General features: G+C 43.4%; 1 protein-coding gene across 9 annotated transcripts in view; it reads right to left on the bottom strand.

Annotated features, from left to right (window-relative positions):
- Positions 1–12432, bottom strand: part of MTUS2 (microtubule associated scaffold protein 2) — a 322372-nt gene that overhangs the window by 197559 nt on the left and 112381 nt on the right. For all 9 annotated transcript variants that reach the window (XM_063332005.1, XM_063332046.1, XM_063332065.1 and 6 more), the window contains one exon: positions 4363–6951. In XM_063332005.1, the coding sequence (XP_063188075.1) occupies positions 4363–6648 (2286 nt within the window). In that variant the 5' untranslated portion in view covers positions 6649–6951. The remainder of the gene's footprint in view (positions 1–4362; positions 6952–12432) is intronic.

Here is a 12432-nt window from a genome sequence, read left to right as displayed (position 1 = left end):
TCTTATTTTCAACTTCTGGATATTTTCAACTTCTGGATTGTTTTCCTGGATAAGATTCAGTTATCTTTTTTCTCCCTGATGAACTTATTTCAATCAGATTTCACTAAACACTTCCTATCGTTTCATGTTTAACTGGCAGTGAATATACCAATGCCAAGTACTTCAGTATAAGTAGTAGAGAAAAATCTTTAAATATAGAAACCACGCATTTTTGATAAACTGGGTCAGTTTAGCCAAACTTTCAGTCACCTCATTTTTTATTTTATTGGCAGTATGCTACAAATAACGCAGAAGACCAACAAACATGCTCACAAAACCAATCAATCACAACCACAAAACATCTTCTCAAGCTGAGAGAAGTGAGAAGGACTTACGCAACTATCTCTTGAAGACACCAATTTTGGGGGACATAAACTTGCTATGAAAACATACTCCTTTTTCTTTTCTATTTAAGGGTGAATTCATGAAGTGTATAATTCAACTCATCTCAATAGAATCACATACAATTATTGATCATAGGGCCATTTTAAAGATCTTCAGAAAAATCTGGATTAATATGAGACCTGTTAGCATTCTGTACTAGATTTTTGTACCAGGGACTTTTAAAGAAAAGATCTGCCGCAGCCTGCCAACTAAAAGGAAGCTCAGCTCAGAGTTTTATTGTGTGTGGCTGTCTGCTCATTCCCCACTCACCCCATTTAATTAGCTGGTTAGAAAGAGATGGAAAATCTGCAGAAAATACTTGGAGCATACAGGAATTTCCACAGGCCGGGTAATCCTGAGCAGAGTTGGCAGCATGACCAGCAGGATGCCCAATACTTTCCTTCATGTTACTTTGTTTATAATATCATCAAACATTAATGCCTTAAGCAAGAATGTTCTTGTCAAGTGCCTGCTTCAGGCAACTATCTGGGAAAAGAGTTGGTGACTTCGGTTCAGGCGGTTCAGGTGGTTCAGGCAGTTCAGGCAGTTCAGATAATGAGATTAGGGGGGGAAAATTCCTGCTTTGACTATGTATAAAACAACTCCCCCTACCCCTTTTTCCCCTACAGGCCTTTCATTTCAACAGGCTTTAGCCCATGCTCTCTGGAGCAGAAAGACATCTGTGCTGGGGAAAAGACCCAAGGAGGTGGCTGAACAGGTCAGACGCAGCCTTGAGGAGGCAGGCAGGAGAGCTGGTGATCAGCAGACCTCCTTACAGACCTCCACCAGAACCAGGACTCTTGGCAGTAGCCATAAAATAGTGAATAAAGTGAGACAAGGACCACTCTGTCAAGGCACAGACCATATCCATATGGGTAAACTCTCACCCTGCTGGTCCTTGGGAACAGCCTCTGGGTGAGCACATGCTGGCAGAGGTGGACACTGAGCTGGGGAGTGTGCTTCCAGTCCAGCAGTATGGACAACGTTGTGTGAGCCTTGGAGGCCGTGCCCTCCCGCTGTTCAGTTCACTAGCACAGCAACAGCCTTCAGGTCCTACAGTTTGCTCTGTTACTTCCCATAAGGGGTAACTGGGAACACAAAGTGGCCACAAATTCCCACTGGTGCTGACTAAAAGAGACTGAGGTCCACTTTGAGATGGGGAGCCCACGTTGTGATGAAGCATGTGGACAGCATGCACTGGACCATTATCTTCTGGACCATCTGCACTGGACAATTATTGTTTTTTTAAAGCATTTCACTGTGAGGGGTTTTCTACCTTTTTTTCTTTCTTTTTTTTTTTTGATGAAGACAAGCATGAAAGATCTACCTCCACACCATGACAAGGTTCCAAAGAAAAGCACTGGAGGAGCTGCCAACGCCACAGGCAAGGCTGCCCATTTAACCTTAACTCAATTCCATTTGGCACACAGTCTCTAAGCACAGCTGGACTGCCTTCACGCCTGAGCTGGGATTTTGTCTGAGCTGCCCTTAGCACACCTCCCCTGCAGGCTTGCTGCTGCATGGAGGTAGCCTTCGAGTCTTCCTCAGACAGCTCTCCAGGCCTTGCTTCGGGGTCTCCTGTCTGACACAGGACCTTCCAATTTTTCCACCTCGTGGCATCTAGAGGGATATTTAATTGTTCCTACCATTTAGCTATCTGAAGGGTGCGTAGAGATTACAGGTCTGATTGATAGCAGCTATTAAGACCTCCTATCATAGCTATGTAAAGAGCTATAAAATGCTAATCAAAGCCCTCCAAAGCCCAAACTGGATGTATGAAATACAGCAGACTGGGATTTCGACCCTCACAAATATAATGGAGAGTACCCATCCTGCCCTAGCGTCTCCAAAATCTCTGAGTCTTCAACACTGTCCCTTCACCAGGGTGATTTTGATCTATCTCAACACATCCTAACTGCTCTATTTCAGATTACTCATCAGTCATCTGCTATGAAGCCGTACTGTGCACAGCTGCTCTTCTAAGCATCTGCACACTTCCATGGATCAATCATTTTCCTTTTTCTTGATCCATACTGGAGCTAATACCCTTTGCATCCCCCCAGCTAGCAGGGGACTAAGGTACTTGCTTTTAGGGTGGAAGCCCAAGACAGCAAATATCATCCCCTGCTATCAGCTCCTGACTCCTGGGCTAATGCAAACTCATAACACAAACTGCAGTTTGACCGACTTTTCCTTTCCAGCCTCTCCTCCAGGCAATCCAGCTTCTCTGAAGAAGCAGCATGGTTGGGTTCAAACCTTCCCTTGTTGAAATACCCACCCAAGGTCATATTTCTTGGAGGAGTGGGGGAAGATGCTTTGGATCTTCTCCAGCCCATGTGTCCTTCTAACCCTTGTCTAGAGTGAATCATGCTGCAGACTTGTCACAACCTGATGCCTTCTCATGTTAAGAACAGGCCTCAAAGGTGCACAGAAATCGGTCCTTTGCTCCCAGATGTGTCTGCTGATCCTACCTGGTTATCTGAACCTCACCTACAGTCTTCAGAGGGTCATGTCACCCTATAAACAGCCAAATAGTTGCGCAGTCTGGGTTATTTTGGCTTTAATTTCCATAGCGATACATTCAACGGTAATAACCTGGTAATTTTCCCTCACCTTAAAATGTGATTGTGAAGATATACTAATAATGGCTGGCACAGACAAGCTCACAATGACTTTAATAATTCCTCCTCTGGACGCAAAATATAAGCAACAGAGCTGGAAAATGAAGTTAGAGGGGAAAGGGCAGTGAGCACCGTCCTTTCTGTGTTTCGGATGAGATGGTGCTCTATGAATAGAGCATGTAATACACAACAGATAGTCCGTGATCACTTCAATAGGTTGCCTGTAAACATGACGTAAGGGCCAATCTACACTCACGCACAATACCTTAATTTGGGTATTTGCTGGCTTCTGATTGTCAACACTGTAAATTTGTTTTTTCCAGTGATGGCCCTTGGATAAATACTGTATGTAGAATGAGGCAGGCATTAAAATAGCCTCAATAACCAACGAGGCACACAGCAAAAAAAAAAAATATTTTTTTTTAAAGACTGGTGCAAATGAAGTACACTTGTGTGATCTTCAGCATTTATATAAAAAGTTTGGTTGTTGAGCTACCACATGTCCCAAGCAGCGTATGCAGGGGCACATCGCAGACCTGAACATATCTCTTTTCCCTGTCCTTTCTCCACCTTCCAAGCAAGGTCAGCCTTCCTCCACTGTGCTCACCTCCCAGCAGGGATTTCAGGGAACCAAGATTCTTGCCCAACTTATCAAGGTGGAAACACAATAAGATATCAGGATCCAGAATTGGCCAGAGAGTCTTCCATCACCTTTTGGCTACACGGGAAGACTTTCCAGGGAAAGGAGATTTCTTACTTAAGATGTAGGTCAATATAACACATGGCTTTAACAGAAGTCAAAAGTAAACCTTTTCCTACATAATATACATAACTAACAGGAGCTCTGACAGTCCCTGGGTTTCGGTACAGCTAAACAGAAGGGAATTAATTTAGACCTCTAGTGCTCTGTCTGCAAAAACCTGCCAACTTTCCCATTAAGGAGGAAAAGTCTCTGTGGGTAAATTTACATTCATTTCCCAAAGCTATTCTTTGGGGGAAAAAAAAGAAATTTCATTTATGTATAAATTCAAACAGCATGTCTTTTGCTTTCTAAACATCCCTATTTATACTACTAGCAGGTGACTGGCTTGCTGGGAAAAACGGGAGGAACACGGCGAGAACTTCCAGTCACAGATTAGACATCGCAACAGGGTCAGTGCCAGAAACGGTTAAGTAAGTTTATTTCTAATGATCATACATTGCCTGGATTTCAGATTGATTTGTTACCTGAGGTTTGAGAACTAACTTCTGGCAGCAATAAGTAAGCAAAAGATCACCACCTGGCACACAAAAGAGGCTGTCAAAGCTGCCTCCTTACCTCCTGCAGAAACTTCTCGCTCATGGGACCGAAGTGATGGCCTGGGGGCCTAATTCCTGACACCACCAGACCAGAACTGAAGAGTCTTGGCTTCTGGAGGTCAGGTTTAAATTTGTCGTACAGGATGCTGGGGGGCTTCACCTCCCCTCCGTTAGACACTTTCTGATCCGTAGAGATGGGCATGCCACACGCAGGGGTACCAAACGGCAGCCCTGCCGGCGCAAACGAAGGCTCGAGCTGCTCTATGGAACGAGGGTTTCTCCTAATGTATGTGATGATTTTAGGTCTCACAGGTTTGGGCCTGGGTATGGCAGGTTTTATCTCGATGCTTTCTTCCAGCTTTTCACTGCAGTCACTGTCCACCTCCGCCTTATCTGCAAGGGAGCCCTTGGAGTGGACCAGGATAGGTTTTGGGATGGCACTGCTGCAAGCAGTCTTGATAGGCACTTTAGGGGATACGTTTAACAACTGCGTACTGTCAATGGGAGGTAGGACTGAGGAGGGTGACAGTTTGTCAACATGAAGTGCATAAAGGTCCTTCAAATTACTGTTTGATAGCGTGGGCTGACTATTAACATCCAGCGTTGCCACTGGGCGCACGGGAGTTGGGACACATAAAAAGGCATCAGCCTTTGCCGAAACCTTACAGCTCTCTGGTACTTCAATCGGAGGATGTTTCTGTGCATTATCTGTCTTTTTACTTGGAACTGAAAAGCTCAAGGTTTCCAAATCACTGTCATGGTTGTCAGGTTGTTGGTTTGACACTGTCTCTGTACTGCACACCCCATGCTGATCTGAGAGATGAGAAGCAGGCACGGCAGCATCCTCCGTGTTTCCTTTGACTAGCGTCAGTTTATTCTCATTAAATTTCAAGGGTTTGCTGTCAGGTAGATTAATGTTATGTATAAGAGATATCTGTTCACCAACTGTTTCAGCGCAACCTGTGTCAACTTCATGTAAATTTTCATTTTTTCTAGGTGTCACTTTGCCACTGGATTTACTGTCGCAGGTGAGCGGGAATATTGTTTCCACTTCTTCGTCCGTAAAATATTCTTCACCAACTTGGCTAGTTGCCCTGTTGTCACTGTCATTGCTTCCTCTCCCTTCCCCATGCGTGGTGGTGTTATCACTTAGCAATTTGTCATCAGGATAGGTTACCACCTGGCTTGACAAGGGATCCTCTACTTTATTACAGACATCTTGAAAATGGGATGCTTGAAATTTTGATGCATCAGACCCAGAGCCTTCTTGTTCCTGCACTGCTGTATTTTCATCTTTTTTACATCCCTGGAACTCTATCAGCATAATTCTCTCAATCTTTTGTTGACACGTATTTTTAGATTGTAGAGATGGTGCAGTCTTAAGCTCAGGTTTTTTACTTTTATCACCCTGACCTAATTGTGCTTCTGATTTACTACCAATCTCATTGGGCTTAGGAGTTGAATGTTGAGAATGAGAAGTATGCAGTGTGCTTTCAACATTAACATTTGGTACATTTTCTGGTTTACTTATTTTCTTGTTCCCTGAGGTAGATGGTTTGGAATAAAATACAATATTTTCCTCTGAGGTATTGTCAAGTGGATGAAACACCATCCCAAGAAAATGATCTGTGGATGTTTTTTGTGATTTCTCTGCATTTCCTATCAAATGGTGCGACCTGTCGATGGAGTCCAATGATGCAGAAAGCAGACGTTTACACGACACGCGGCCAACGCAGTCTTTTGCAAATGTTTCAGATTGAGGAGAGAATTTACTCGGTCTTCCCAAAGAAAGCCTTTTTATTCTCTCCATCTCCACAGTCCTGGGCATTTTACCCTTAGAAAAGTTCTGGGTGAAGTCAACATCACCTTTGGAAATAACCTCCAGATTGGCATCATTTGTGCTGCTTTTTAGATTGGACAGACTTTGTCCTCGGCTAATCCTGATATGCCTTGATATATCCTTAGCTTCACTAGTCCTACAGTCTTTCCCCATTTCCCTGCTTGTGGTGGAGGGCAGCTTACTTTCCTGTACACCGGTGTGACAGGTCCGAGAGTCTTTGAAGGTCAGAAGTTTATTCTGCTCTGTATTCAGATGAGTAACTTTCTCTGATCCTCCAGTGTGTATATTCCCATCTATCAAATCACGTTTCTTAACATCCCTTTCAGTGGTTCTAAGTTTTGTCACAATTTGGTTGGCATTGGGATCCCCCACACTCACTATGCTTTCATTATTATTTTTTATTTCGCTGTGGTTGTCCTGAAGCTGTGCATAACATGACTTGTTTGGGATTAACGGAGCACTCATTTTGAAGCTTCAGGTGACTGCTTTTTTGGCAGTCCTAATTAATGAGACAGTTTGTTTTTTCCCTATCAGGTTAACTATTATGCATGCTTCGGTTATACATTTAAATGATAAGCTGATTAGTAGAAAATTCCTCGTCAGAAAGCTTGGAGTCTCTTGTCAGAGTCACATTTTTGTGCTGCTCAGTTGTCTTTCGTGCAGCCTCTGGATCTAAGAAATCTTTATGATGTGCAGTAGAGAGGTTCAACGAAAACAAAATAGATCTGTCAAGTTCCCTCTCAATGAGAGCCAATTAATCCAGGCAACCTACGGAAAAAAAACAAAACAACACAAACAACGTTACACTGATGTCAGGAATCATGCTAGCTAAACCAAAGTTAAAATCACCAGGATTCCCAGGTACATCCCCAGGTCAGAGCACTTTCAAGCACTTTAGATGCTGTTTCCATCACAGCTTTGCTCACAGCCAAGATTCTTTATGTAGCACAGATCTCTGACTTGAGAAGTTACACGGTTAAAACTGTCCTTGTTAGAAGAGTGGTTGCTATCGTTTTTAAGCCACACACATTTACAACTGGAAATAGGCGTAAATAGCTAGGTGAGCATGGGACCCCACATTGAGGGTCTAAGCACTTTCATATTGCTAGAACAATATCTTTATTACACCATTTATTTAACAATGTGTTTATTACACGCATTTAAAGCACCACTGTATAGACAAGCCATAACTAACAAAATTCCAGCTCTATTAGGGGACGTTTATGGGTTTCTCTCCTTGCCTCGTACAAATCACTGCCATACTTGTGCTGACACCCTTTGACGTTTCTTAGCCAGATCTACAGACACCAAGAAAGCAAAAATTATGGCTGGAGGCCTGCAAAGAAAAACTGTGTTTTTCTGAAACAGCTGCATATGTGTATGTTCAAATATGGATGATTATACACCAGTCCTAGTACAGGGTGGCCCTTTTTGCCTCTCTTCCACCTGTGGCTTTGGGAACCCGGATTTTGTTCTCTGTCACCTCCAACAAGGTGAAGGGGCAATTTCTGTCTGTACCATGCCAAAATTCACTCTCTCGGGTATTTCTTGTACGCTGATATGTTCATACCCTTCATAATAAAGAAATATGGACACTGGAAATTGGAACATGTTCCACAGTTCTCAGAAGGTAGAATTCAAAGCACCTGCAATGCTCCTAGCTGTGCTGGGTTTCTAATCAGGGGCTCACAAGGGAACTAATTAGAAGTGCTGATTAAGTCCAGTCCTCGGACTACAGCACCTGGGTGCAAGTGTGGGCTTGTGTTTCTAACACCCGCTATGAGCAGGTCCTCCCAGCCTCCGCATTCAGTTCAGCTCTGCTCACAACATCTGGCTCTGAGCTCAGATCCAGTTTCTTTATACAGCACACACACGTGTTGGTTGAGTTCGGATTCAGGCTCCTGGCGTAGTTCCAGCTCTTCAGCAAACAATAACTAATTAAATTAATTAATGAAACAGAACACAGTATTAAGAATTTCACTTGAGCACCACAGAATTGTGTTATTATAGATCTTATTCTCACACCATCATAAAGCAAGACTTTTAAACTACTTCTGTATTCTTTCCTTATTCCCAGAAAAAAGAATTGAATACTTATTAAATTAAATACATGCATTATGGAGTTCTTTGGTTCATTTCTTCTGGTTCTTTATTTTCACCCAAAAATAACAATGCCAGAATTCACACATTCAACCTGAAAGCTAAACTCTAAATGCCCTTCACTGGGCAAAGCATGTCCATTGTTATCTGCTTGGTTAGTTAGGAAGGGGCATTGATGGGCACCAGAGGGAGCCGAGGCCGGTCAGCTCACATTTCACCCTCAGTTGGCAAATGGCAACACTCTGTGGTACCAAAAGTGAGGGCCACGAAAACGATCAGAGGCTGGAACACCTCTCTTATGAAGAAAGGCAAATTTAATAGAAAGTGCAGTGAAGAAAGCTTTGGGGAACTGAGAAAAAGATGGAGGGAACTCATCCTCATCTTTCTTGTACTACCTTGTACTGTATCACCAAAACTGCCAACACCCATTGTGGTGGGTTGACCATGGCTGGCTGCCAGATGCCCACCCAGCCGCTTTCTCACTCTCCCTTCTCAACAGCAGAGGAGGAGAAAACAAGATTAAAAAGCTCATGGGTCGAGATAAAGACAGGAAGATCACTTACCAAGTACCATCCCAGGCAAACCAGAATTAATTTAATTTAAATTAAAACAGAGTTGGATGGTGAAGAACAAAGACAAAAAACCTAAAATACCTTCCCTCACCCACCTCCTTGTTTTCACAGGCCTAACTTCACTCCTTCATTCACAGCTCCTCCGTCCCACCAGTTGCTCCTTCCCTGCCTTGTGCTCCCAGAGACACTGAGCCTTTGGGTGCTATGGCAGTATATATAAATAAATTCATAAACAATCATGGTGATGTACATTAAACCCTAAGTACCATATCAGGCTGCATGCATTTCAAATGTACAAATAGAGCAATACATTAATTTGCCGCTTATTTTCTTCTCTAAATCTTTCACATGGGCTTAGAACAAGTTAATTAAGGCATTTAAGGTTATGAACATGATGGTAAAAAGTGATTGGTTCCTCTTGTTTACTGCCCCCAATATGACTAGTAGCATGGCAAATGAAGGTAGTTTTGAAAAAAAACATCTCTATTCATTCAAAGCATCTTCACACACAGCATGTGAGACAGGCCATGCTGGTATGCTTCAGAGACCAGACCAAATAATTTGGTTTAATGTTGCTGCTACAAATTGATCAACATGAGGGTCAGGAAAGATCTGTCCCCCCTCAAATACACTGCATGACCTCGGAACGCTGCCAGTTGAGATTAACCTCTTAAAGCAGTTATTGCTGGCCAGAGACACAGACTCCAAATATATGTGCAATTACACTTCTTTTAAGAGAAGGGACAATAAAATACTGTCTAGGCAGAGATTAATCTTAGGCACTGTTAGCACCACTCCTGGGCTTCCTCCAGAGTCAGTAGGGAGGGACAGGCACCTCGGAAAAGTGGTTCATCCTGTGCTAACACCTTCCAGGACGGACCCTATGCACCCAATATTCCAAGTCCTTCTCTTCTGGTGACATCCTTACAATTAGCATCTATACAATTACCTAAAAAGATTTTCTTCTTCTCCAAAATATTGCCTGCTTTTTTACGGTTGCCGTTGCAATGAATACACAGAATAATTATTCTATGTTTGAAAATAATGCAAGATGGCATCCTGCTATAGAACATACTGACAGCCCAGGACTCCTGCTAAATTAATATAAAAATATAATGAAGCATCTATATCAATTAACACCTTATTAATCCAGTTTTCCCTGTTAAGGAATACAAGCTTTTGGGTTTGGTTCAATCAATGTAATAGACTTATATACTGTGATAGGGATATGCGAGAGTAAGATGTATGGTTTTGTGTTACATTTGGAACCCTGGAAGATTTCTTCTTCTATACCTTCTATTTATGAAGCTTTGGCTTGGATTTTCTGCAGGATAATTTATGTGGCACTGTCTAGCCTCAACTTCACTATGCTCTTTGGAGTCAGTGAGATGAAAAGACTCAGCTGTGCCTGTGTTCTGCTGGCTCTTCCTCTGTTTTTTATTGCTCATCTTTCTAGACTGATCTTAGCTGACATACACACACCTGAAGTCACTTCCTGCTGTGTAGAGGCTCTGAGATTACAGAGATGTGAACCTCCTAACTTTTCAGATGCCCTCTTTAGTGCAGGAGCAGGGGGTAGGGGGAGATTCAGTCCCAGAAATGACACCACCTCATCACTTAGCAGCATCTCGCTGGGGATGCTGGACAAGAAACGTGACTGCAAGTCTTAAAGACTGGACTTGGTACATGTAAAGACTGACATGGAAAAACATTTCTTGATACTGTATAGTGTAAAAATGTCCCCTCTTAATTGCAGAGTGGAAAATGAAGTCACAACTCTCCATGTCACAGCATCTTGGCAGGATGCAATAACTATATTTGTGAAAAAAGCTTTAGAAAGTGAAGTGAACATGCTCAACAGAAGAATAAAATGAGACCCACTAGACTATAGTTAACTACGAATCCCACAGGGAGGAGAAAAGTTCAAGGAGCCAGAAACATAATTACATATTTTGTTTAACTTCAGCAGTATCGGTTTCCTTCTGAGATGTCTCTCTCTTAAGAGCCTCTATTCTAAACCTAAGTCCATTTAATGATGATCTAGGAAAAAAGCCTACAACAGTTTCTTCCCATCTGCTATTGCAGTTCCTCCCCTATGGTCTGCTCCATCCTAAGCTGCATGTAGCCATCAGGTCCCACCCCACCTTCTGGAGACACCAGGGAGAAGGTGAAGCTGAGCTGGACGATTTATGCCCTACAGCACCCAGCATGGGTTGTATCAGCAGAGCTCAAGTTTGTAAAATGTAGCTGGCTGGTAAAAGAAAGCAGTGGCTGGCTTCTAAATAGCAACAGCAGCTTTTTTTTTTTGTTAAACAAGCAGTGTAGAAATATTGTTTTCCTCAGTAGGCATGGAATAAAAGAAAAATGGAAAAGCATTAGCATGCTATTGGCTGTCTGGTTTGTTTTCAATTTACTACAAAAATAGAACAGTAATAATTATGAGATACGCAAAGGAATAATCAAAACACATGGAAAAATACAAGTGGAGATAAAGAAATAAAACCTGAAATGTGTTGAGAAGTTTGGCTGCTGTATAAACATTTCCTAATGCAGGCTATCACAGCTGCTTACCCATCCTGAAAGTACTGAAAGTCTAGACCCACAATATTTACAGCAAGATACGCTGGAAACATCTGGTTGTACTGCCAACACAGTGCACAGCTTAGGCAGATTGCTCTTTCGGCATAAAGTGTATGAGAAGCACCTGAATACCGTATGTATTGGGTTTGTATGGCACGCTTTGATAGCGAGGGGCTGCACGGGTGGCTTCTGTGAGAAGCTACTGGAAGCTTCCCCCATATCTGATAGAGCCAATGCCAGCTGACTCCAAGATGGACCCGCCACTGGTCAAGACCAAGCCTATCAATGACGGTGGTAGTGCCTATGTGATAACATATTTAAGAAGGAGAAAAAAAAACCTGTGCAACTGCAGACGAGGAGAGGAGTGAGAATATGTGAGAGACAACTCTGCAGACACCAAAGTCAGTGAAACAGGAGAAGGATGAGGTGCTCCAGGCGCTGGAGCAGAGATTACCCTGGAGCCTGTGATGAAGACCATGGTGAGGCAAGTTGTCCCCTGCAGCCCATGGAGGTCCACAGTGGAGCAGATATCCACCTGCAGCCTATGGAGGACCCCACACTGGAGCAAGTGGATGCCCAAAGGAGGCTGTGACCCCACAGACAGTACATGCTGGAGCAGGCTCCAGGCAGGACCTGTGGACCCATGGAGACAGAAGCCCACCCTGGATCAGGTTTGCTGGCAGGATTTGTAACCCCATGGGGGACCCAGGCTGGAGTAATCTGTTCCTGAGGGACTGCATCCCATGGAAGGGACCCTTGCTGGAGTAGTTCATGAAGAACTGTAGCCCGTTAGAAGGACTCCTGTTGGAGCAGTTTGTGGAGGACTGTTCCGTGGGAGGGTCCCATGCTGGAGCAGTAGAAGAGTGTGAGGAGTCCTCCCCTGAGGAGGGAGGAGCAGCAGAAATAACATGTGATGACCACAACCCCCATTCCCTTTCCCCCTGCGCTGTTTGGGGGGAGGAGTTAGAGAAATTGGGAGTAAAGTTAAACCCAGGAA

The sequence above is a fragment of the Chroicocephalus ridibundus genome, chromosome 1 (genome assembly GCF_963924245.1).
Source record: "Chroicocephalus ridibundus chromosome 1, bChrRid1.1, whole genome shotgun sequence".
Taxonomy (NCBI): Eukaryota; Metazoa; Chordata; class Aves; order Charadriiformes; family Laridae; genus Chroicocephalus; species Chroicocephalus ridibundus.
The sequence above is the reverse complement of the archived record's forward strand: the minus strand, read 5'-3'. Positions and strand labels throughout refer to the sequence as shown.